Source organism: Haplochromis burtoni, unplaced genomic scaffold (genome assembly GCF_018398535.1).
Source record: "Haplochromis burtoni strain Fernald_Lab_line unplaced genomic scaffold, NCSU_Asbu1 Contig_107, whole genome shotgun sequence".
Lineage (NCBI taxonomy): Eukaryota > Metazoa > Chordata > Actinopteri > Cichliformes > Cichlidae > Haplochromis > Haplochromis burtoni.
In genome coordinates, this window is record NW_024582468.1 from 671,497 (window position 1) to 693,827 (window position 22,331).

The 22,331-nt window shown below is 39.1% G+C and overlaps 1 protein-coding gene across 1 annotated transcript in view; it reads left to right on the forward strand.

The window, feature by feature from the left end:
* The window catches only part of LOC102299395 (netrin receptor UNC5D), a 185,354-nt gene that overhangs the window by 92,017 nt on the left and 71,006 nt on the right, over positions 1 to 22,331 (forward strand). Inside the window, exon 2 of the mRNA XM_005929783.2 lies at positions 20,491 to 20,697. Coding sequence (XP_005929845.1) covers positions 20,491 to 20,697 — 207 coding nt within the window. The remainder of the gene's footprint in view (positions 1 to 20,490; positions 20,698 to 22,331) is intronic.

A 22,331-nucleotide genomic window follows, 5' to 3' on the forward strand; every position in this document is an offset into this window, starting at 1 on the left:
AGGTGTGAGACACGCACACCAAGACTCAGACACTAAAGGCGCACTAATGCATTAACATCTCGCTTGGGTTTATTTGCCAACATTTTTTCTTTGGGTTTGTCGCGTATTACAGGGACACTGGTTCCCCTTCATATTTTCTTTTGGAGCAGGAGCGGCAGAAACAGAATAACCATTGAAGAAATTTATGTGAACAGGTGTTTTCTTTCGTGGGTAATTTTTCAGCCAATAAGAAGTGAGCGTATGAAAAAATGTATCTGACTGAAAAGTGTATTCCCCATCAGTTGCAACTTGTTGCCGGCAGTCACTGTCAAATCAGTTGAAGTCCCTTTTATGCTAGCTTAGCAAATCTCTGTGATTTCCTAGTAAATACTGGTTGCTGGGGGGAAATGTGCATCCACAACTGGTTGGCGAGTGTTTGCTTGCAGATGCTAGCATTACATTTTTCACACAGTCAAACTTCTCCCTGTGATTGCTCTGGTCACTAGCAAACATTTGCAAACTACTCAGAAAGTGTTAGTGAAACTGTGAGAGGTGTGATGTGAAACAGGGAACGTTAGCATTTGGTGTTAAAGTCGTGCCTTTCGAAATGTGCATTGCAGCAGCAAAGCTGCTTTTACTCTTTGCAGTTGGTGTCATACTTTCTCAAGTTTCACTGCAGCCTGAGAGTTAATGGTAAGTCTTTGCAAAAAAGTCAGCATCTTCCATGCAAACTATGGCCAAATGTGGCAACAGCTTTGGTGGACTGCACTCTTTGCAAACAGTTTCAGCTGGCAACAGCCAGTAACTAAACCCCATGCGGTCGGGGAATTCACATTTTTGCCTAGACGTGACGGTTTGTGTGCAATTTTATGCACAGTGCAAGTGGTACACAGCAACAATTAAAACAGTACACAGTTATTAAAGAATGTTATTAAAGGTTAAAAAAAAAACGAAATATACTTAAAACACTTTAAACCTGTCTGTTATTGTGCACAGGTCTGACTGTTGTGTGAGTGTTTTCTTAGTTTTAGAATAGGCAGTTAGTCTCCTGTTTAATCAAACAGGAACATCCCTATTAAATTGCCTCTAGGTACATCTTAGCTTTTCTTTGCTGCTACCTACATAATATAGTAGTCATTTATGCAAGTGAAGTCATTTAAATCCTCTAATGACATATTTCAAATTTGTGGCAGATGCTGCTTGTGCTCTGTTGCTTTTCCAATATTTTCTCATAAATTAGGGCCACTAATTGGACAATTATGCTGTATTTTCTTTACCAACAATCAAGACTAATATTTTTCACTAACATCTTTTTCAACACTAACTCTTCTTTGAAACCACAGAAGACAATAAGTAAACATAAAAGAATGAGTGAAGTACCCCCAAACACTTTAATGTAATATGCATAATACATACAGAATGGCAGATGCCTGTACTTTCTTATTAGTGAGTCAGTTTCACACTAACTCCTGCCTTTTGGCCAGAAGTTATAATCAAATATACATAACTTCTTTCTTTGTTCAGACTTTTTTCCCTACATAACTAGGGACTCTCTGATCCCTGGAAGACTTAGTGCCTGCCTCCTGTCTTTCTGGCCACTGAAAGATAGGAGGAAGGCAGATACGCTGTGGTTCAGGAGCTGTTACAATTAAAGCTAAACAGTGCTGACTAGATCATGCCTATGTGTCTACAAAACCAGAAATGCTTTAGACAACTCATGCCATGCAAATCGACCTCTTGCAGATTAATTATATCTAAACTGCCACTGCATGTAACAGATGACACCATCTGCACATCAGTACAGTGCAGGCTCAGACACACCTACCATCATTGGTAAGGTTACACTAATGAAGCTATTGCAGAGGAGTGTGAGCAGGTGGTGAACGGGAGCCAAAGAAGGGTCAGTAAGGCAGCTGAAGTGACACTCAGCTCAGAGTTTCTAATTGCTGTATTGGGGGAAACATGGGGATCTGACATGTTCCTACTTTGGTTGTTGCGTAGTTGTGTGTGTGTGTGTGTGTGTGTGTGTGTGTGTGTGTGTGTGTGTGTGTGTGTGGTGTGTGTGGTGTATGTTTGTGTGATGTGTTTGTGTGGTGTGTGTGGTGTGTGTTGTTGTGCTGCTGTCATTGCCAGATGTTGTTATTTGTTAATAAGAACTGTAGAAAATCTGTTTTGCGGGTAGCATTCACTGAATGTGCTGATGGATATTTTCTTATTATTGTACAGTGACCCACACATAACACTCTTGTGATAAATGACACCTTAGTGCCTCAGTATAAACTGAGATTGGCTGTCATTATAGTGTAATTGGTTGTGAGGGTAATGTCCACACAAGGGGTGAGAGAAATATTTATGCTGATGCTGTCGTACTTGGCATGCAGGAGGCAGCACACACTGCACCCAATTTTTGTGTGTATTTCTGTGTATGCACCTAAATGTTAGTTCGTGTGACACTGCAATGTGACATCAGACAGATGTTGAACTAGGGAGTTAAAGAGTTAAAGACCGGATAATGTCCAGTTTTGGTCTTGCATGCTTCTCTAAAGGGTAAATTGTAAACATTCAGGGCTGTTGTGCATCTGTGAAAACACAAATAGTTTCCTAAAGTGTCTCCAACATGTGTTTACTGATACTACTGTGAATTTGAAAAGCTGCTACAGGTCTCTAAGACTTTTTCAAATAATTTCAGTACTCTTTTAAACAGTCAGCATTCCTCACTTGCTGATATCAGGATTTCAGGAACAACCCATTAAGCAGCTGTTCAATTGATTCCCATTAGAAAGAAATGGCCAACAGCAAAAACAAGAGCAATTTTCACCAACATTGAAACCTCAGCTTTGGCAATTACTCTGCTACTGCAACAGGGGTGCTGTGTTCACTGACAAGGAAGGTACATGACTCTTAGATCTTTTCAAAGAAGCTGCGATTCATCTTTTGGACATTAATAAACTGAGAATCCTTGTTAGGAGAATGAGACTTGCTGACACTTGTAGGCTTTCAACAGCAGACAGACCAGAGAGAATATAAAAGTACATGTAGGTGAGCTAAGAAACCAATCAGTCATCAAGAGTTCTCTTTTAAACAGTATGGTTAATATTCCCCCAGAAGTGCATGCATCTTTCTCTGCTACATGCTAAAATTTCATGCAAAGTACAAGAGCAGAAAATTAAGCAGGATAGCTGCTTAATTTTAAAAGAACACACACCATGCATGAAAACTCTCTGTTATTGCTACAGAAGTCTCATTCATGTCCCATCAGTAGCTAAACTAATATAATGTTCTCAGCCATAAAACACATCCAACTTTCACAACAATGTGAACAAAAGTTTAAGTGACCGCAGCCTGTGGTCAATCTTTGTTCCAATTTTTGCCCGTTGATGGCCCGTGATGTTTTCTACATCATAAACCAACACAAAGAAAACAGCTTTTAATCACAATGCATCACCTCAGGGACATTTTGCATGCTATGTTAATACATTTTAAGTTGTTTTGTTTTTGTTAATCTCATTTCTTGTCACGCTTTTTACATTTAAAAAAATCAAGGTAAATCAGTTACAGTTACACTGTGTCTGCATACACACATGCACACACAGACACACACTAGTGTGACACTTGCAACATGACACCTGCTCTCTCCCTAACAAGGTTTCGATCAAACTACTTTAGGAGATATTAAAATTTTCACCAAAAAAAAAGAGCAAAACCAGTTTCGTGTAGTGAAACTAATTTTGATCATCTCACCCCATCTCGTTGGGGTCTTCCTTTCACTGCTGCACATTTTGAACTTCTGAAGATCTGCCATGTGTCCTGTCTGTTTCAACTCCAGAACAATTTAGTCACTAAACTGGCAGTCCAGCAAGCAGAAGGTGGAGTTGGTAAGTGGATTGCTGGAGCCCTAAAGCTGATTTTGCTGATAGATGTTTGGACCTGACCTGAAGGCCTGACCTCTGGGGCAAACTGTAAATTAGATTTTTTTTTTTTTTTTCATCCAGCACAGACTGTGGTGCTGTGTCGCCTGTTTGTCATCTCTCTACCACCATCAGCAAAGGAATCATTTGATATACAGATATTATGAACTCTATGACAGTGAGTGTGCCGCATCTCCTGGGACCAGTTGAAGTTGTGGATGGCGTGACAGCATTAAGGCAGAGAGGAGAATGGAGACAAAAGAGGAGGCCTGTTTGGGATGTGAGTGATAGATGGCATGGCCAGGGAAATGGTCTGGAAGAGAATGCTGCGTCAAGCAGTCAACTGGCCAGGCATCGATTTAATCTTGTGCACTCTCCTGATTTGACCGCGTTACAGAGAGATTGAAAAGCCTAAGTGGATGTGGGCCTCTGTTCACTCACCTGAGCACACAGCACTGATAAGAGGACAATGAAGCTAGAAGCAGGCTGAAACACTGGCCGAAAAACAATGGGGGTAGAACATCACAAGACACAGGGTAAGACAGTTGTTTCAGGCCTGCTAACAAGCAGCTAAATCCACTAGAGGGGCCGCTCTATCGATTTATACCAGGGTTGGAGAAGTCACAAAGCTTATGCAATTGGATCTTGCGTATCCAATGGATTTTGACTCAGATATCTACAGAGATCCCTCTGGCTCTAAAACTATTGATTGGGCTTAAAAGAGGTTATCTAATGAATATTCTAAATGGTGTGCTAACCGTGAAGCATGTGTGTTTTGAATAAGTTTGATGGATTCTAATAAAGCATGAGGACTATCCTGTGGTCTGTTTATGTATAGCAGAGGGAAATTGATATTGATCCCACAACCATCCATGGTTTCTGTGCTACATGGCACTGCTTCTTTGATTTTTGCTGACCCTCTGCAGCCTCCAGTATAGGCGTTCAAATGTCACAAAGTAATCTTTCATTTAAAGAGAAGTTGTTCACGAATAGCATTAAATGTAAATGATCACATTTTGACATTTAGTCTGCTCACATTGCATTGTGGGATCGGTCGATGTTCAGGATTAGTTGTAATCCTGGGTATTTGGTGAACACATTCATTAATGGAGAAATGTGTCAACTGTGGACACTTTTGCTGACTTATGTAGTTTTGGAAAATACATGAACATGCGCACATGCGTTCTGCCCCAGTCACTCCGCTCAATAAACCAGGCATCGGTTCTTGTTCACCTCTCCTCTCTGCCTGCACATTATGCACTGGTGCACATGCAAGTAGGCGTGCAGACACACACTTGACAAGCTGCATAAGCAGGAACCTCACAGGTCGACACACCGTGGACCTCTCGCATGTTTTTAAGATTAAGTGGCAGCCTCACCTTGACCCCCCGTGACCTCACTGTTGTTATGAATGCCATCGCTGCACTCTGGGATCCCATTAAATGAATTGTCTGGGACAATCAAAACAATATTAATTTTAGTGCTATGGTCATAACAGGCTTCTATTTTCATGTAGATAATGACTGCCACATTTAATCATGATTGCTTATTGATCTGCTCAGTATCCTCAGAGCATTTCTCATCAAACTTATAAGCAAACAAAACCATTCCTCAGTAGTCAGATAGTGTAGAGTTATATAACTGCGACATTAGATGCATGACCAAAACCAGCATTTCCCGGCATCTATAAGAAATCCCTGTTTGCAAGTTATTTGTTTCTCAATTCTAAATTGGGTGTTGCCTGCGATCAGCAAAGATTTGCATGCTTATATGGCATTATTTAAGCATTGCTTACACATGATTTATAAGGGGAACGGTACACAGTTGCACCTTCAGCAAAACTGCTTGTATTCATATAGCTACAAACACATGAGGGAGCTGACCAGTAGATTCAACCCCAGTTTTTTTCCTGCTGTCCACTGACCAGAATACCAGAGCAACTGGGAGCCTTTTGCCTTTTGTTTTGCCCAAAGGCAACACAGCTGACAGCACAGTATCAAGCCGAAGTGTGTAACACACATGTCTCCAAGTTTCCTCCAAGAAATCAAAGAGAAATCCAAAGTGGTTTTTCTTGGAGTGCTTTTTTCTGACACTGGCTTTGAGTCAGGTGAAAAATGATTAACAGGCAACAGAAAACTGCTTTGTCACCAGTTTTAGGCAAACAATGACCAAAACTCCAAACTTTAGCCTGTAGCTGCATCCACAATGAGCTGTTCTAAACTGCCAGTAGTTCATACAGGGTGCTCAGAGCTCCGTAGACATTACTGTCATCATCGTCTCAGTTTGAACATGCACAGTAAAAACACTGCAATTAATGAAAGAAAAGATAAAAATAGAATCGAGGCATCTTTTTTTCATTTTGTTTTTTGTTTGGTTATCTCGACAACATTTGTAAATAGAGACAGTACCCTTTAAAAGTAATGGGTTAATAACCATTCAATAGTTATTTCTCTACTGCATGCTTTGGCGAGATACTAGGTTGTAACCGATTCCTTAATGAGGCCTTTATGTGTGTGTGATAAAGAAACCAAGATGCAGTGATTTTGACTGAAGGCTAAAAGCTACTAGTTATCAATGTATCAGAACCTTACTGCCTCTGACGGTTGGTTGTTGCAGTGGGTTTATAGTTGCCATAACCTGTTAATTAAAGTCTAAATAAGAGATAGCCTTCTGCCTAAGGTAGTGGTAGATGTTATTTTCACAATATTCATCTGGACAGCTGATGGCGCAGCAACCTCCTTATGGCCGCTTTAGAATTTCAGCTGGCTGTACTCAGCATTCCCTTTTGTGAATCTCACACATTGTTATGCTGAGATAGCAAGCCCAGTGTATAGTTCGTGCTCAGCGAGGTAGCCTGCAATACCTGAGACACTGAGCAATGAATGTGCGTTCTTATTTTTTGTTTGTCATGCGTATTTGTATGGTGTGCACAGATAATCAGGTTACATAAGGTGGAATCTGGGACACTATGTGCAGAGGATATGCCACAAGGTGCTGAGCGTGCCCTGCTCCCTTGCTCACTTGCTCATTTGGTTGGTTATTCGAAGTGAAGCATCATTTGTGTGAAAACAGCAAAGAGATTATGTTGACATACTTTTGCCATGTCCAGCTAAGCTTGACAAATTTGGGTATTCAGCCTTAAAAGATTTCAGTTCTTGTTGGGGTTTTTTCAACTTTTTCTCTGTTTCTTTAAAAATTCATTAGGAGTCTTTGGCATATTACACTGAGGTCCTTAAGTTACTTGGAAGCAAAGCAGGAAATAGTCCATTTGGCATGTGTTACACAATGAAACAGGCCTTTTCAGCTGCTTTGGTTTTCAAAAATGAAATAAAGCCTGGTTTATGATATTTTTTGTGCATCTGAATGTGACTTATCGTATTAAAAAAATCAGTAGATAACATGCCTGGCAGCTGTCTGTATACTATATGATTTGAAAACATCCCTTGTTGAATTTCCCTTGTTTATTATTCATGTTACCTTGATCACATGAATGCCATTTACTGAAGAGCTTTTTGGCTGAATCACATATTTGCCATCCACACAGACTGCATTACTGGGACAGTTAAAAGTAATGTTTGAAGGCCTCCACTGGGACATAAAATGCAGGCCAGAATGGACTCCAGTGCAGTGCTTTGAACCACTGGTCTATGCTCACAAAAGAAAATCAGAGAGAAGGTGAGAGAACAACGCTTGGTAAGAGAAGGGTTGCAGGATAACATTACTTCCTTTCTTAAATTTTTAAGGGGCCATCAGAGATCTTTCCTTTTGATATATGCAAAGACTCTGGCTGACATGGAAAAGCACTGTACAGATGTTTGATTGTTAGAAATTTTAAATATGAAGAAATCAGACTACTATGGGTTTCTTGGGTCAGCTCTCTACTGTTGTCATAGATTCTTTTACCTTTTATTTGTCTATTTTGCCATATATTTGGGATTAACACCAAAAGTAAGCAGTTATGGGCTGTGGGTATGACTCAATTCTCCAGCAGGAAAAGTAAAGAGAAGTAAATTTCACTGACTGATCCAGGCTGATAATCAAAATGACAGGAAGACTGTTTTTCCTGAGATACATCTTGAAGTAATATATTACAGTACTAAAGGATCCCATTTTGGTATTGTTTTGACTTAAAAAATTCTACTGTAAGTCTTTTAGTTGCAAACCAGGCACCAGTACCAGTATTTCACTGACAGACTGTAGCTTCAAATGATAAAATCTAACAATAAAATGAAAAAAATACTATTACCAATCCAATAGAAGTGTTTTAATTTAAGATATTGATTATGTGTAATGATTTGTAAGTCCTGTCACATAGTGGAGAGCAATATGGTGCAGTTTGGTGCAGTTTTTCATGTTTCTGTCAGGATGAACTGTAATGATTTATTACTTAATTAATGCTAAATGAAGTCAGAATTTTATGCCCCAAATCTTTAAAACTAATTTAGAGTCCAAAACATTAATTTTTGTTAAGTAGCAACTGACAAATGTAAGCAGGCCAACAAAGTAAATAAATGTTAGGTTATAATCGTCATTACTTTAATACAATGACATTTGAAATGAGCCTATTTAGAACCACACAGAAAGAAGAAGAAAAGCTTTTAAAAAGCTACGGTCCATTAACCACCTTGTACTTTATGACAGGCTAATCAATGATAATAAGAAATAAGTGCAGCAAATAACTTTTAAAAAAATCTGAGTGTAATTTTTCCAGTCTCAAACATTTAAAATGGAAGAAAACAATTCTTAGCCTTGGCTCACATGTGGCCACATGGCAATAATTTATTGATAAATTTGTTCAATATTGAAGTACCACCACTCTCATTTGTGGTCAGCATTAAAGCTCTCAGGAAGACATGAACAAAAAAATGTGTGAAAAAGAGCACGAGCGGGTCAGTAGCTGGGGTTTGACTTATTTATCGTGCCCTCTTACGAAGTACACTCACAATAGAGTGAGCTGTCAGGTTGCTGGTATGAATGCAGACGAGATTGTATATGCCACACAATGCCTTTAATTATGTCGCCGTCTCTTCCCTGTCAGAAAACACAAAATGGATCAGAGGCCATAAGGGAAAAAGTAAGTAAGCAATTATCTTCTTTTGTCTGCTATTGCTGTCAGTCAGTGGAGGCTTGGATTCTAAACGACACCAATGCAAAAGCGGAACCTGAGCTCTGATAGATGATATAATAATAGTGCTGCACACAACATATTAATAAAGACACTCCATATCTCCATTTGTCATTTCTCAAAAGTGACTTGATTTGTCTTGTGAAAGTAAGACATCCAAGTCATCTAGTAATCTGGAGGCCTTCATATATTTCCTCCAGAGGTGCAGTTAATTAAATCAGGTGTGCGGCTGTAGAAGAATAGGCATTACAAAAGCTCATGCTATGAGCAAAGGCTTGCTGATCTCGCACACAGTGCAAGTAATTTTCCACACAACAGAGAACAGTTGGTCATCTTGGCTTTGCAGCTTGTTGATTGCAACTTTTCATGTAACACCTCACTTTAGTTTCTCTCCCTTCCTCCTACTGTAGGTAGAAAATGGGAATACTGCATGAGAATTTATTTGCTGAATAAAAATGCATTAGTAGCTTGCTACTGCTGAGCAAGAATTGTATCAAACCAATTACTCGTTCATTGCAACTCTTACTTCGAATAATCTATTCCATACAATGGAAATAAATGGGATGTATAATTTACCTCTTGTGCTCATTTCCATGTGTATGATTCATAATTTTTAAAAAATAAAATAAAATAAAGATCCATTTTTACCTGATGCTGGCTTCTAAGCTCAGCCCATCAGTTCATCCTCCATCCAGAAAAGGAAAAAGAAAGTTCCTGTATCTGGAAGGATCCCCATGTTAAAAGACTTCTGATTGGCTGCCTCTCATCTGGTTCCCAAGAGAACAGTGTCCATATGTGTGCGTGATATTAGTTGGACATGATGCCAGTGATTATGTCACAGTTTCTAGGACAGAGGTTTGTTTGTTGTTTGGTGAGCAAATTTAAAGTGAAATACTTGAGTCCAACAAAATATTAAATTAAAATGCTCACATATCAAGACACCATAATGAGTAAATTGGAACTGTCCATCACTGAGGCCCGGTCATTAGAAGTTTTAAAAAGTCAAGTCACAACTCTGACTCGATTTTCTAGGATTATCCCTGCACTCTGTGCAGATACAAGTCTGGAGCTTATTTGTTATATTTTTAGTTTACACTTCTCATTTCTTTGGTGGAATAAAAAGCCTTCTAGTGGGATCCTTGATGAAAGGCATATGAGAATGTGTGTGGCATTTATTTGGATAGGTTTGTCCCCCCTTCCTATATTAATCTGTATAAAAGCAAAATCTTATACAGAAATTGTTGATGGGATGGAGATTGGAGACTTTTTCTGTCAGTTTGACATCCAGGTAACCCACTTTTGCTTCAGCCTGTTTACTCTTTGATTATCGGGAGAGCTGAGGGAAGCACTATCTCCCACCTGCCAAAATCAGCCTGGCAAGCTGTCACAATAGCAATGAAGACACATATACCACCTGGGTGTTTGTAGGTGACACACATTCATGCAAAACTGCAACTGTACGCACACATGCACTGCTTTGTTATGTTGAAGTGCACATAGTTTTGTTTTGACAACAAACTATTCCTGTGGTGCTTTAGAAAAACATTATATGTCTGAAGGTATTAAGAAATCATAACAGCAAAAAGCAGGCCACAGTTTCTACACAAACGTACCAAATTTCCTGAAGCTGCTTTGAAATGCCTCCCATCTAGATATTAATATTCTGGCAAACTTTATTAACTTTCATAAATTTAAAAAACAATAATTGTGTGCACAGGTGTGAATTTATTTTAGATTTTCTCTAAACCAAACAGACTCAAAAGTGTCATGGGTTTGCAGGAGGAGGACCCAAATGCAGACTCTTAAGGCAGGAGAATAAACTGAAAGTGCATCTTTATTTAAGCTGGTAGAAAAGTCCAAACTCCAAATAACAAGGTCCTTGCAGTGATCTTATAGTTCAGGCAAGGAAGACACAAGCAGCAAAAACAGGATGCTGCGAGAACGACTGGGGGGAATACACAACTATATATACACAAGAGGGGAATTAGAGGAAGTGAACACAGCTACAGGACATGAACAGAATCTAGGTAACGAGTCAAGCAGGAAATAAAACTAAATACAAAGCACAAGAGGCGAAGGAGTGCCAAAATAAAGTGAGAACATAGACGGGGGAAATAGACATAGACACCATCTAGCTGTTGATTTGAGGTGAATACAAAGAATTTGGAAGCAGTCCTCCATCCTCATAATTCAGTCCACTTTGTGCAGTGTGCTAGGACCACTGGCAGCAAAACAGGTCCAGAGCATGATGCCACCAACACCATGCTTGACATCTTGTACAGTGTTCTGTGTTCATTAATACTCCTAACATACACTGTAAAAAAATGTAATATAAAAGTATTTTACTGTGTATTTTACAGTTTTGTACTGTTCTTGTAGAATATCATTAAATTCACATAAATAGACTGATTATACATTTCAAATGTAAATTAATGTAAAATCACTGTAAATGTAATAAAACACAATTGTTTTGTTTGTTAAATGTATCTGTCTGTACATATGCATATTTAGATTGTTAAAATACATTCACAAATGTATCATAATTTCACAAATATCTGTCCGTTATTTGAAAGATTGAACTGTTAAATTCAAATGTAATGCTATGGAAAAAATATATAAAAGGATTCTTATAAACTTTTACATCGAATAATAATTATTCTTATTGTTATTTAGGGCGATCGTGGCTCAAGAGTTGGCAGTTCGCCTTGTAATCAGAAGGTTGCCGTTTCGAGCCCCGGCTCGGACAGTCTCGGTCGTTGTGTCCTTGGGCAAGACACTTCACCTACCACCGACTGGTGATGTCCAGAGGGGAATTATAAAGTGGATTATTATTATTATTCCTATTACCGCAGTCATGTGGGCAGCTGCAAGTTTCAGTCAACTTTGAAGGTGTTGATTTTGGAGCAAGGACTTCTTTATTGCCCAATAAGATTTGACGTGTCAAGTTAAAAGACACTGTAGCACCTTCAGCACTATCATATTTGAGCCTGTCAGGATAGAAAGTAAATTCTAACTTGTGAGCTTGTTGTTTAAAGTCATTAAACTCAAGTGCACCAGTGCTAACACCTGACCAGTCACTCACTAACATATGTGGGAAAAATCTTCATTGGGATGAGTAGTGCTTTCCCCCTCCTTTATTTTTCACCATCCAGGCGTCCAACCCCCTACTGCTACAGTTGGGCTGTTGTCCAAAAGATAAGAGTTTGGTCATACTGAGCAGCTCCCATGTGAAGCAGGGTATTGCTGATAAAGAGGAACAAGCACATTTTCTCTTGCTTTGTTCATGTCAATGTGAATTGAATGAGCTCAGGAATACTAGCACCTAAAAGAAGTAAAAAGAAGTGGTCTTCAGAGGCTAAAGTAGTCAATAACAGTAAAGAGTCAACATTTGTCTGTTGTTGTTTTGATTGGACAACATCTGGCATGCGTGTCTTTGTCAGTGCTTCAGTTGCACAGAGCACATTATCTAAGTGCGTGTATGTGTGAGAGCGTTGTGTCCTAAGATGACAGATGAGAGGTTTGCATCAATATTTGAACAAAGCGCTCTGGCATCTCTTTCGGCTGAGGCCATGCTGGTTTTAAGACTCTGAGAGGCAGAGCAGAAACATATTGCTTGTGTGACTCACAGTGCAAAGAAATTACAAGTTGGAGAGTAGATTTAGAGCTCCGGGCATTACTGCAGTCTGACTGAAGTCACTGTGAGACTTGCCTGGGGATAGGGAGGAGAAAAACTGTAGGGAGGAAACAGAAGTGTGACTTAAAATAATGGTATAAAATCCATCTATTATCTGTGGACCAGCGTTGTTAATCAAACTTTAGTTTGGCAAGTTATTGCCAAAGCTATCAATGGGTTGTGCATAGTGGAGTCTGTTTTGGGGCATAGCATTTGTGTGCATCCTGCTGGCGCGCATAACACATTGAGTTTAACAGTTCATTACCTGTCATCTTGTCAGCGGGACACCTCTTGCTAGAGGCTGATGGGTTTTGATGTGGTTGAATCACAGGTACTAAACATAATCAAAATTTCACATGTTTTGCGCCTCATTTGCCATTGTACCAGGAGATCAAGAAGTCCTATCGTTCCATATCTATCTTTCTCCTGTGGCATATTTGTCATTCAAAAATCTTGAGTGGGAGTGGGGGGGTGCTAAAGTAGTCAATAACAGTAAAGAGTCATAACTGCAAAGGTTGCAATTATGCAGTCAGCTATAGTTGGCTGAGGAGCATAAAACTAGTGCATTTTAGTTCAGACTCATGGCTTATGTGCATTTCCTGAAAATGCTAAACATATTTTTTTTTTGTCTTCCTCCTGTACACTCGGTGATCTCAGCAGATGCTCCCCCAGTGCTTCTCACTGTCTTCAACACCCACCTATCATCTGCTTCACCAATCTCCTTCCACCCCCATCTCCTCTGCTAGCTTCACCTCTGATCCTCAAACTAGACCATCCATCTGCTGCACTGATTTGCGTCAATAGTGCCTATGAAGACACCTCACACTGGGCATATATAATTAATGCAGCGTTGACCATTGCCAAGCTGTATTTATTCATGTATTTACAAAGACACATTAGCCTGAAAGTCAGTGTTTACACAAAGGCAAATAGCAGCAAATCCACAAATGTGTCTCTGGTTCACCAAGAAACTTTGCACCTTCTTTTTTCAAACTGTGACTGAAATGGCAGCACGGTGAAATAATTAACAAATAATTATGCCACTGACCCTTAATCAACAAATTTAGAATTAATTAGTACGTTTTTTTGTTAACCCGTGTACATACAGCTGCTTCTACTTATTTTTATCCTGAAACCTCTCGTGTGAGTTAATACCATTTCCTGTGTTTCTCTCCAGTTTGTTGTGTCATTTATTTGGTTTCCCAGGCTAATTAAAAGAGAACTGGAGATGCAAGATATGTTTTAGTTGTAATTATGTTACCAATGCTCCATCTACAGAACATTAAATGAGGTCCAGTTACTCATATGTAAGAATAATACAAAACATGAGACGTGCTGTAAAATGTTTCAGGCTTCGAATATTGGACAACACATTAAGGGAATGTTGCATTTTATTAAAGCCATACATTCTCCTCCTTTCTTTGTTTTTCTCCCTTTGTTTCCTGCAAACGCCCACACAGTCAAACACATTTTTCTCGTCTTTGCACTGTTGTTGTGCTTAGAATCTCTGTACTGAATGGTATACGCTGGAGAATTGTTTTTGGTGCCTTACACCTGTTGGAAGTTTGAAATCGGAGGTCACACATGTGCCTCTGTGACAGAAAGCAATCTAATTCAATTCGCTTCAGTGAACATTATGCATGAGACAAGAGACCCAGGAGCCACAAAAGGGACACAAGTGAGTAAATGTGCATTTAAAAAAAAAGCTTCAAAGTGTAGAGAGTGGTGATGTGGTGACAGAAACCGCAAATGTAAGTTATTTTTCATCCATTATGACTCTTTCAAACTGAAGTAAGCATGCTTTGTGTGAATGAAGGAACACAAATTATCAAACCCGTCTATGTGGCACTTCATGCCTTGCTGTATATTCAGTTCCTCTCACTACAGCAGGAATAAAAAGTGCTTGTTGCAGCAAGCAGCTTTTCAGGGTGACCAAAATTAACGGGCTATATTAGCTATTGGTATCAGTATTTGCAACAGCCAATAAATAAAAAGTAAAGTAAAGAAGAGGTATGGAATACTCCCCTCAACCATGTTATGAGTGCTGATGCTGCACTTTGCAATTTCCCTGTTGGCAACATGCATGTTTGTTACGCCACAGACTTAACAACCAGCTGATCCAAGCAGACACGAGTATAAACAAGTAACTAAACAAGTAGACATTAATGTTTTGTGTGTCTGAAAAACAAAACAATAATTAAATGACCAACATATAAGAATGTCAGATTTTTAAAATCATCACAATTGTTCATATCAGTCTTTAAATTCTTATATCAGTGGTGCCCAAAACCATACTGCAAAGACAGCAATGATCAGTTAACCCAGAAGAAAATATTTACTGCAGATTGTCAAGTTTGAATGTTTGATCATTTACAATAAAATTAAGAATCTCTAACTTTTATTGTAGTTTTATTTTGATGCAGAGAGAAAAAACAAAAAATGCATTACATAAAAATTATAAGCCCATCTGACTTAACAAATAACACTCAAACTTTTTCTTTTTTGAAAAAAACTGAGCAATCACACACAGCACATCCTGGAAAACAGTACATTATAAAGCCACCTATACAGCAAGAAGCTTCAGCTCAATAATGAGGAGAAATTTTGTGCCATTCCTCCTAATTGTGTCATAGACTTGCGTTAAGATCAAGACTTTAAAAAAAAAACAAATTTTTTGTGTTGGGTCTGTGTGTTCATAAAGTGTTACAACCACTTCCTGTTAAGAGCAGGGCTTTAGGTTCTGAAGGCAATTGGCTCCTTAACAAAGAGGATCCTTCTGCAATCAGTTCTGCCAGGAAATGGAATATACATGCCATTTGTGAGCCATTCACAGGCTTTGTGTGGAATGTGGGTTGTGTGATTTTGTGTGACATTGCCTTTTTAGATATTTTCCCCAATGTGGATCATGGTAAGCCTTTTTGCACTAGATGCTGGGTGAGAAGAGGTCTTGTTGTTAACTTTTCGTTTCCATATTGATAGCTCGCTATGAAAGCTGTGACCAAAAACAGTATAGTTTCTCCTCTTTCGTGATATTTTGATATAGAGACATGGGTTATTGCATCAGTGAATCCCCGGGAGCCAAAACAGAAGACTAAGTAAGTAAAGGTCAAAAAGGCTCTGCTTAAATCGGCCAATGTCAGTAGCATGCAGGTAGAAGCAGACAACACAGACAAAGACCAGACAAACAAATATCAGATTCAGGCAAAGGTCACAATAAAGCGGGCACAAACTAGCCTAGCTCTGTGGGATGCTATAAGCCTACTGAAGACTATCTGGAAAAAAAATTGATATATTTAAACTGATGATAAAGGAATGAGCACCAGATGTGAAGGGAGGCTGGAAGGTCAAGTGATGCAGATGGTGGGGATATCAAGGTAACTGTAGGGCGAGGAGAAGTTTAAAGGTTTGGCATAGAGACACAAGAGGCTACTGGCAGGGAAAACAGCAGAAGAAGTGCACACGTAACATCTGGGTCATGATCTGTAGTCTGAACTCTAAGGTTGGGGTGGAAGTCCATATAATGTCTGAATTTGATAAATTTCCATCCATCCATTTTCATCAATTTATCGAAGTCAGGTCACCGTGGCAGCAGGCTATGGAAGGTATTTCAGATGTCCTTTTTCCCAGCAACATGTTACAGCTCCTCCTGTGGGATCCCAAGGCATTGACAGGCCAGACAAGATACAAAAGCTCTCCAGTGAGCTCTGGGGTCTTTCCCAGTTTGGCTCACCCAGAAAACCTTTCAAAGGGAGCTGTCCTAGAGGCATCTTGATCAGGTGCCAAGAATTTGATAGGCATAAAACAAGAAACAGCAGGAAGAGGACATGTTGTTGGAGCCCTGTGTTTGTGCTGGCACAGTCAGAGTACCTACATGATCTTCAGCAGTTTGTGTGTCAAGATGTCAGTTTTCCATAGCTTCAGCTGATGTTTGACATGGATACAGGGGAGCGATGGGACATTTGAGTCTGCTGAATGTAGAGGAGAATTTGGCAAACACCAGCTTGTCTTTCTGAATCACAGCTGTCATCTTTCTCTTTGGGAAACAGTCTACCACCCAAAAGATTTACCAAATTAGTCCAGTCAGCGAGCGGCTTCTCCCCCTCATTTTCTTTAGATAGCAAAAGCGAGGAATATATTGAACTGACAAAAGAGACCACACATTGCTTGTAATGTTGCATATGAGGAGATGGCGTGTTAAATTGAAACATTAACAGGTGTCCTTTAAAGATGCCTTAGAGCTAATGTTATATTAGCAGACTGTTTGTGTTTATGGTACAAAAGTTTGTTTGCTTGTGATGCTGATAGAGAGGCAGGGAGAGGAAAAGAAAAAGAGGGTGTTTAATAGAGCCATCACTCAGCCCTTTGGCAGTGATATCTTGTTTTCCTCTTAGAGTGGGCTAGATGTATCGGTGACCCTTATGTGTTATTGCCAGGCGAAGGCATTGGTTGTAGATCACTGTGAAAACCGTGAAAGCACAAGGTGCAACGGTTCCCTGAATGACAGTGACGAGAAATATTGATAGGAGAAGATTCAGCCTGTCCTGTGAACATGCAGATGAACCAGTATAAAATCTGGCCACAAACTGAAAGAGTGCATGTTGCTAGAATGTTAAAAAGCATAACGTAATTTGAGCCAAATTGCAGAATACTTGCAGGAAGTAATGTGTGCATACCTCAAGCCAAGCCTGATTTTATGTATGTGTGTGTGGACTGGACTAAAGGTTACTTCACCTTGCTTTGATTTTACAACCACTACCAGTTCAGTACTGAATGATGTAAGGTGTGTAGTAGGCTTGTGTTGCTCAGACCTATCAAAAATATATTTAGGGCCAGCTCCATGTAAAGAAATGCTACAAAACTTTAAATCCTATAGCTTACTGGCAGTGAGTGTAAAGATTTAGGAGCGGGGGTGATGTAGGTTTTTCTAAAACTTAGTTTTCAAGTTTCTTTGGCTGTGTTTATAAGATGAAACAATGCTGATTTTATTATCACTTTTGCACGACAGTAAGGTTTAAGACACCCAGGATTTTAAAAATCTTTAGAAATTTTGAGAGATGTATTGTTAATGTGGTCATTGCATTTGGATGACACATTTTAAACATAAGGGAACCGAGGACTGCTCCCTGAGGAACACCTACATTTTAAAGACTGTACCAGGATCTAGAAGCACTTCAACCCACCTTCTCTAAAACAGCGTTAACAAGCAAAGAAGCATCCTATAGTATAGGCTTTGCTTGATGTTTGTGATATATGATCAGTAGTTTCAAGAGCAAATAACATAATCTTGCTGCCTAAACACTTAAGTCCTTATGTTTCCAGTTATACACCGAAATTACCCAGCATTTTAAATCAGACCAGGTTCTTTTCCTGTATCTGTCTTATTATGTTCCAAACGGCTGAATAAAGACTGAAAACCTGAACAGACTACTTAGTGAAATAAACCTGTAATACTTTACTAATGCAGATGTTGATGGTACAGGTATTAATAGCAGAGACATTAAACTGCCATGTTGGTAAGCATTAGTATAATACCTGATCTATTACCAGAAGAGTCATTACTCTGAGTGCTGTTGCTTTATTTGACAGCGATTTGTTTGCGTATTCTTGCTCCCATCTATCATTTTCTGGATGCGCTCTCACGTCTATGTTTTGCATCTATCCAAACACAAACATGCCATGTCAATGTGCCGTTCGCAAAACAAATTGGAGCACTCTGTACAAGAAAAGCTTGCCTACGGCTAGTCATTTTGAAATTAAAAGCATGTCTCTTTGTTCAGCTTCAATTCCAGGAATGAGGGAGAGAATGTGAATGTGAATGTGTCGCACGGTGGGGAGAACACCAGGCAAGTGCTGTGATTTTCACAGCCAAGGAATCACACAGACACTTTTTATCTATTTCCCTCGATCAGGAGACATCCGGCAGGAAAGGTAGGAGGATTAGATTAGCTAGAGAGAGGAAGAGAAAAGGGGAGAGTGGGTTCTCTAATCCTGATGGGATTTTTCAGAGGTACACACATCACTATGGAGTGCAGTGTGCAGTGGGGAGTTGGTATCAGGAGGGGAGGTGTGCGGGACGGTTTGCCTCACTAAACCCTTCACACTTGCATGAAAGAGGTTCCAGCAAACTAGGGGATTAGTCAGAGTGTAATTACACTTGTGGGCCTCAGAAGAAGCAAAACGTGTGCCGACTGGAACACATCTCAGACGGGCAAAGGAAGAAGGGAGTAATGCCTGTTAATGTGTTGCCAGTGTCTGTTCAGTGAATTCTTAAACTGAATTAGCTGTCTTTAGTGAACACCAACAACTGACTCCAAAGCTGCTTTTATAGGACTATCATTGATCTTCCTGATCAACATTAGGATGTCTGTATCTTGATCAATTTCAGTGAGATATTTATTGGAGTAATTACACTTAAACTTTTTTATAATAGCTATTTTTACTTTGTGGGAGTGCTGTCCATAAATTCAGTTTGTTCGTTGAAAATTGTGTCTCATCACTCAAATTCTAGCTGGTTGTGAAGTAGTGTTTATATTTCATGTTTAGCACTCTAGCAGGTTTACCTCATATCTTAGTTATCCCGAGAAATTCCCGTAAAATTGGCATTCTTCACTTTCTAGCAAAGCTGTTTCGCTGCTGTTTTTTGTTACCATATTTTTTTTTTAAAAAACTTAAGAAAATAATATATATGTTGAGTCAACTATTGATGCTAACTGAAGCTCAGGTGTTGACACTCTCTTGTTGTTTTTGCACAACTGTGCACCAACTTAATGTGACTGAGGTAGTAAAGACCACAAGTTGGGCTGGTTGCAGAAATCCAGAGGAAGAGGATGAAATGAGGGAATGCAGAGAGACAGCTAAGTTAGCTTTATATGATATATGGATTTATATAGCACCTTTCTAATCAATTTTGAGCACTCAGAACACTTTGTACTACATTCACCCAAACACAATCACTTTTTCTACACCCAAGCACTATTATCTAAAATTCACATTGTAGATCCTGGGGTTCAGTGTCTGGCCCAACGATACTTCAAACACTGACTATTGAAACTGGGAATCAAGACCCTGACCTTATGATCATTATTATTATTATTATTATTATTATTATTATTATTATTATTATTATTAGTATTATACAACACACTCTACCACCTGAGTAATAGCCAATATTATGGAAATACTGCATACTCTAATTAATAATGATAGATTATTGTTTAGTAGGTGATGTGGCCAAGCAAGTAGCCAAAGTAGAGTTTTCCCTGGACATTTTAAGGAAAAGTAACATAACTGATTAGCATTTTACTTTAACAATAACTCAAGTAAAATAGTTCAGACTACAAGTAAACCTTGTGCCTGCACAACATTATTGCGTAGTTAACAGAAAAATGTTTTCTAACTGGGATATTGCATTTAGGGTCAAGTAATTTGTTTACATTTGGGTGGCACATCACCAGCTGCTAGTATCTCCAGGTTTGCAGACGGGTTGTAGTCGACGGTGTGTCTTTGCCTGTGGTGAAGCAAGTTTGTTTTGACCTTTAGTGAGAAAAGTTTTATTGTGTTTGTTGCACAGCACTGTGCTTTGTTAAAATTATTGAAGTAGCTCTTTTTATATGTACTACAATGTCACTGGATGCTCACACTTGTGTGTCAGCTCTTGCTGCAAAATCTGCCTGAATTAGTCTTGTTATACGTGCACCAGGGAGCGCAGGAGCTCGGGGTTGCTATGACAATGATAAGGTATGATCAGACATGATCTTGCATTATTGTTTCATCAGTCTGAATTTCGTTCTCATTTAATCCTTTAGGTCAACGAGGTGAAGCCCTCCAACATGGACAATCTGGGACCCTGCCTCACTTCCTGGAGGAGCCTGTCGATGCCTACATTGTCAAAAGTAATCCCATCAAGCTCCGGTGTCAAGCTCGGCCTGCGCTCCAGATCTTCTTCAAGTGCAATGGTGAATGGGTCCACCAGAGCCAGCACATGTCTCAAGAGCACACTGACCTCACAACAGGTACAGAAAGTTGTTTTTTTTAACATACATAACTTCCTTGATACAATCATGCAGATGAATGTGTAGGATGTGTGTATAGCGATAGTGTATGGTGTATTAAAAGAGTTGTATACACACATGATGTGTAAATGTACACATAATACTCAATTCCATCCTCCCTGTCAAACCGTATCTGGCATTTTACATTATGTGAATATCACTCATATCGCAGACAGCAAGCACTGAAAGTCTCAAGCAGGAACTTTGCTAATGGGGCTTTGTGACAATGCCTACGGCTACATCCAACCCTGTAAATGTATTTGCCTCACTTCTACAGACTACACTCTGTGTCACATTTGATCTGAGCAGAAATGACAACTGTTAGAGCATGAAACGCATCAACTTGTTCAATTTTGGGATTAGACTTTGAACTCTGAATGGTGTCTTTTACTGATGCAACTTACTGAAATCCAGTTGTTGTTTTAACTTCAAAATAAATCCATTCAGACCACAGAGGCATTTTTCCCTCTTTTCTAATACTCTTGTAAGTTTTTGTTGCATCACCTCACGATGGGTATAAATATCTCATGATTGCACTTGTGTTTATACAGCGAATTTAGCTGTAAAACAAAAACTAAATTATACTTCCCTTTTTCCTCATAATGTGCTTGTATTGTAATTAACTTTTTACAAGCGTATCTTGCAAGCAGCTCCTGTTTTTATTTCAAAAAATGTTAGTTTTATTTGTGGTCTTGTATCCATTTGTTCACAATACACATAATCACCCGTACTCAAAAATTAAAACTGTAAAAAAAAATGTATTAGTTGAATGATGGTTGGTGCTTCACTTAACACACAGTAGCATGCATTAATTCCTCTCACTGCTAACAACGGGCCTCTAAATTTTTACTGCCTCTAGTCTGGATTCATACCTCTGCTCCCATCTGGCTTTTTATCACCACTCATATCCGTCTCCAGTAAGACGGTCATAAGGAAAGGGATGTACAGAAGGCAAAGGGTTTCCAGAGACAGAATAGTATCTCCTCAAGTAAAATAGTTTTTTCTGACCTGGACTGTGTCAGGATGTTCTAAACGCTGGCTGCTGGAAGATGTATCGTAATAGTTTATGCTGAACTTTTGAGGAACTTTTGCAAAACAGAGGCAGAACACAGAAAAACTCAAGTTTTCCATGTACATCTGTATTTAGATGAATTGTTAAACTCACTCAGATTTTTAATGCTATTCTGAGGACTGTCCTCCAACTGTTGTTATAGCACCAAAGATGTGGTGACAGTAAAGATAAGAAGCTCTTGCAAAGTAATTTAATAAAATATTTGATCAAACATATACACATATGTACCTATATATAGAGAAACTGGTAGAAACCACCCCCATAAAGTGACAGCTTGATCCTCCTACAAGTAGGATTTATATTTTGTTTATTACAGTTATACTGCAGACTCTTTGGAACAGTTCTGTTAAGCATAATGCATTTTTTACTTGAACTTAATAAATTAAGTTTAAGTTTATTAAAGCAGTAGGATCAGATGAATGTTATTAAAGGAGCCAAAACCCTATGCCACTCTGCTGTCTTTCTCAGCTCTGATGAGGTTCATTTTATTATTATTATTATTATACTACACACAGCATGATCA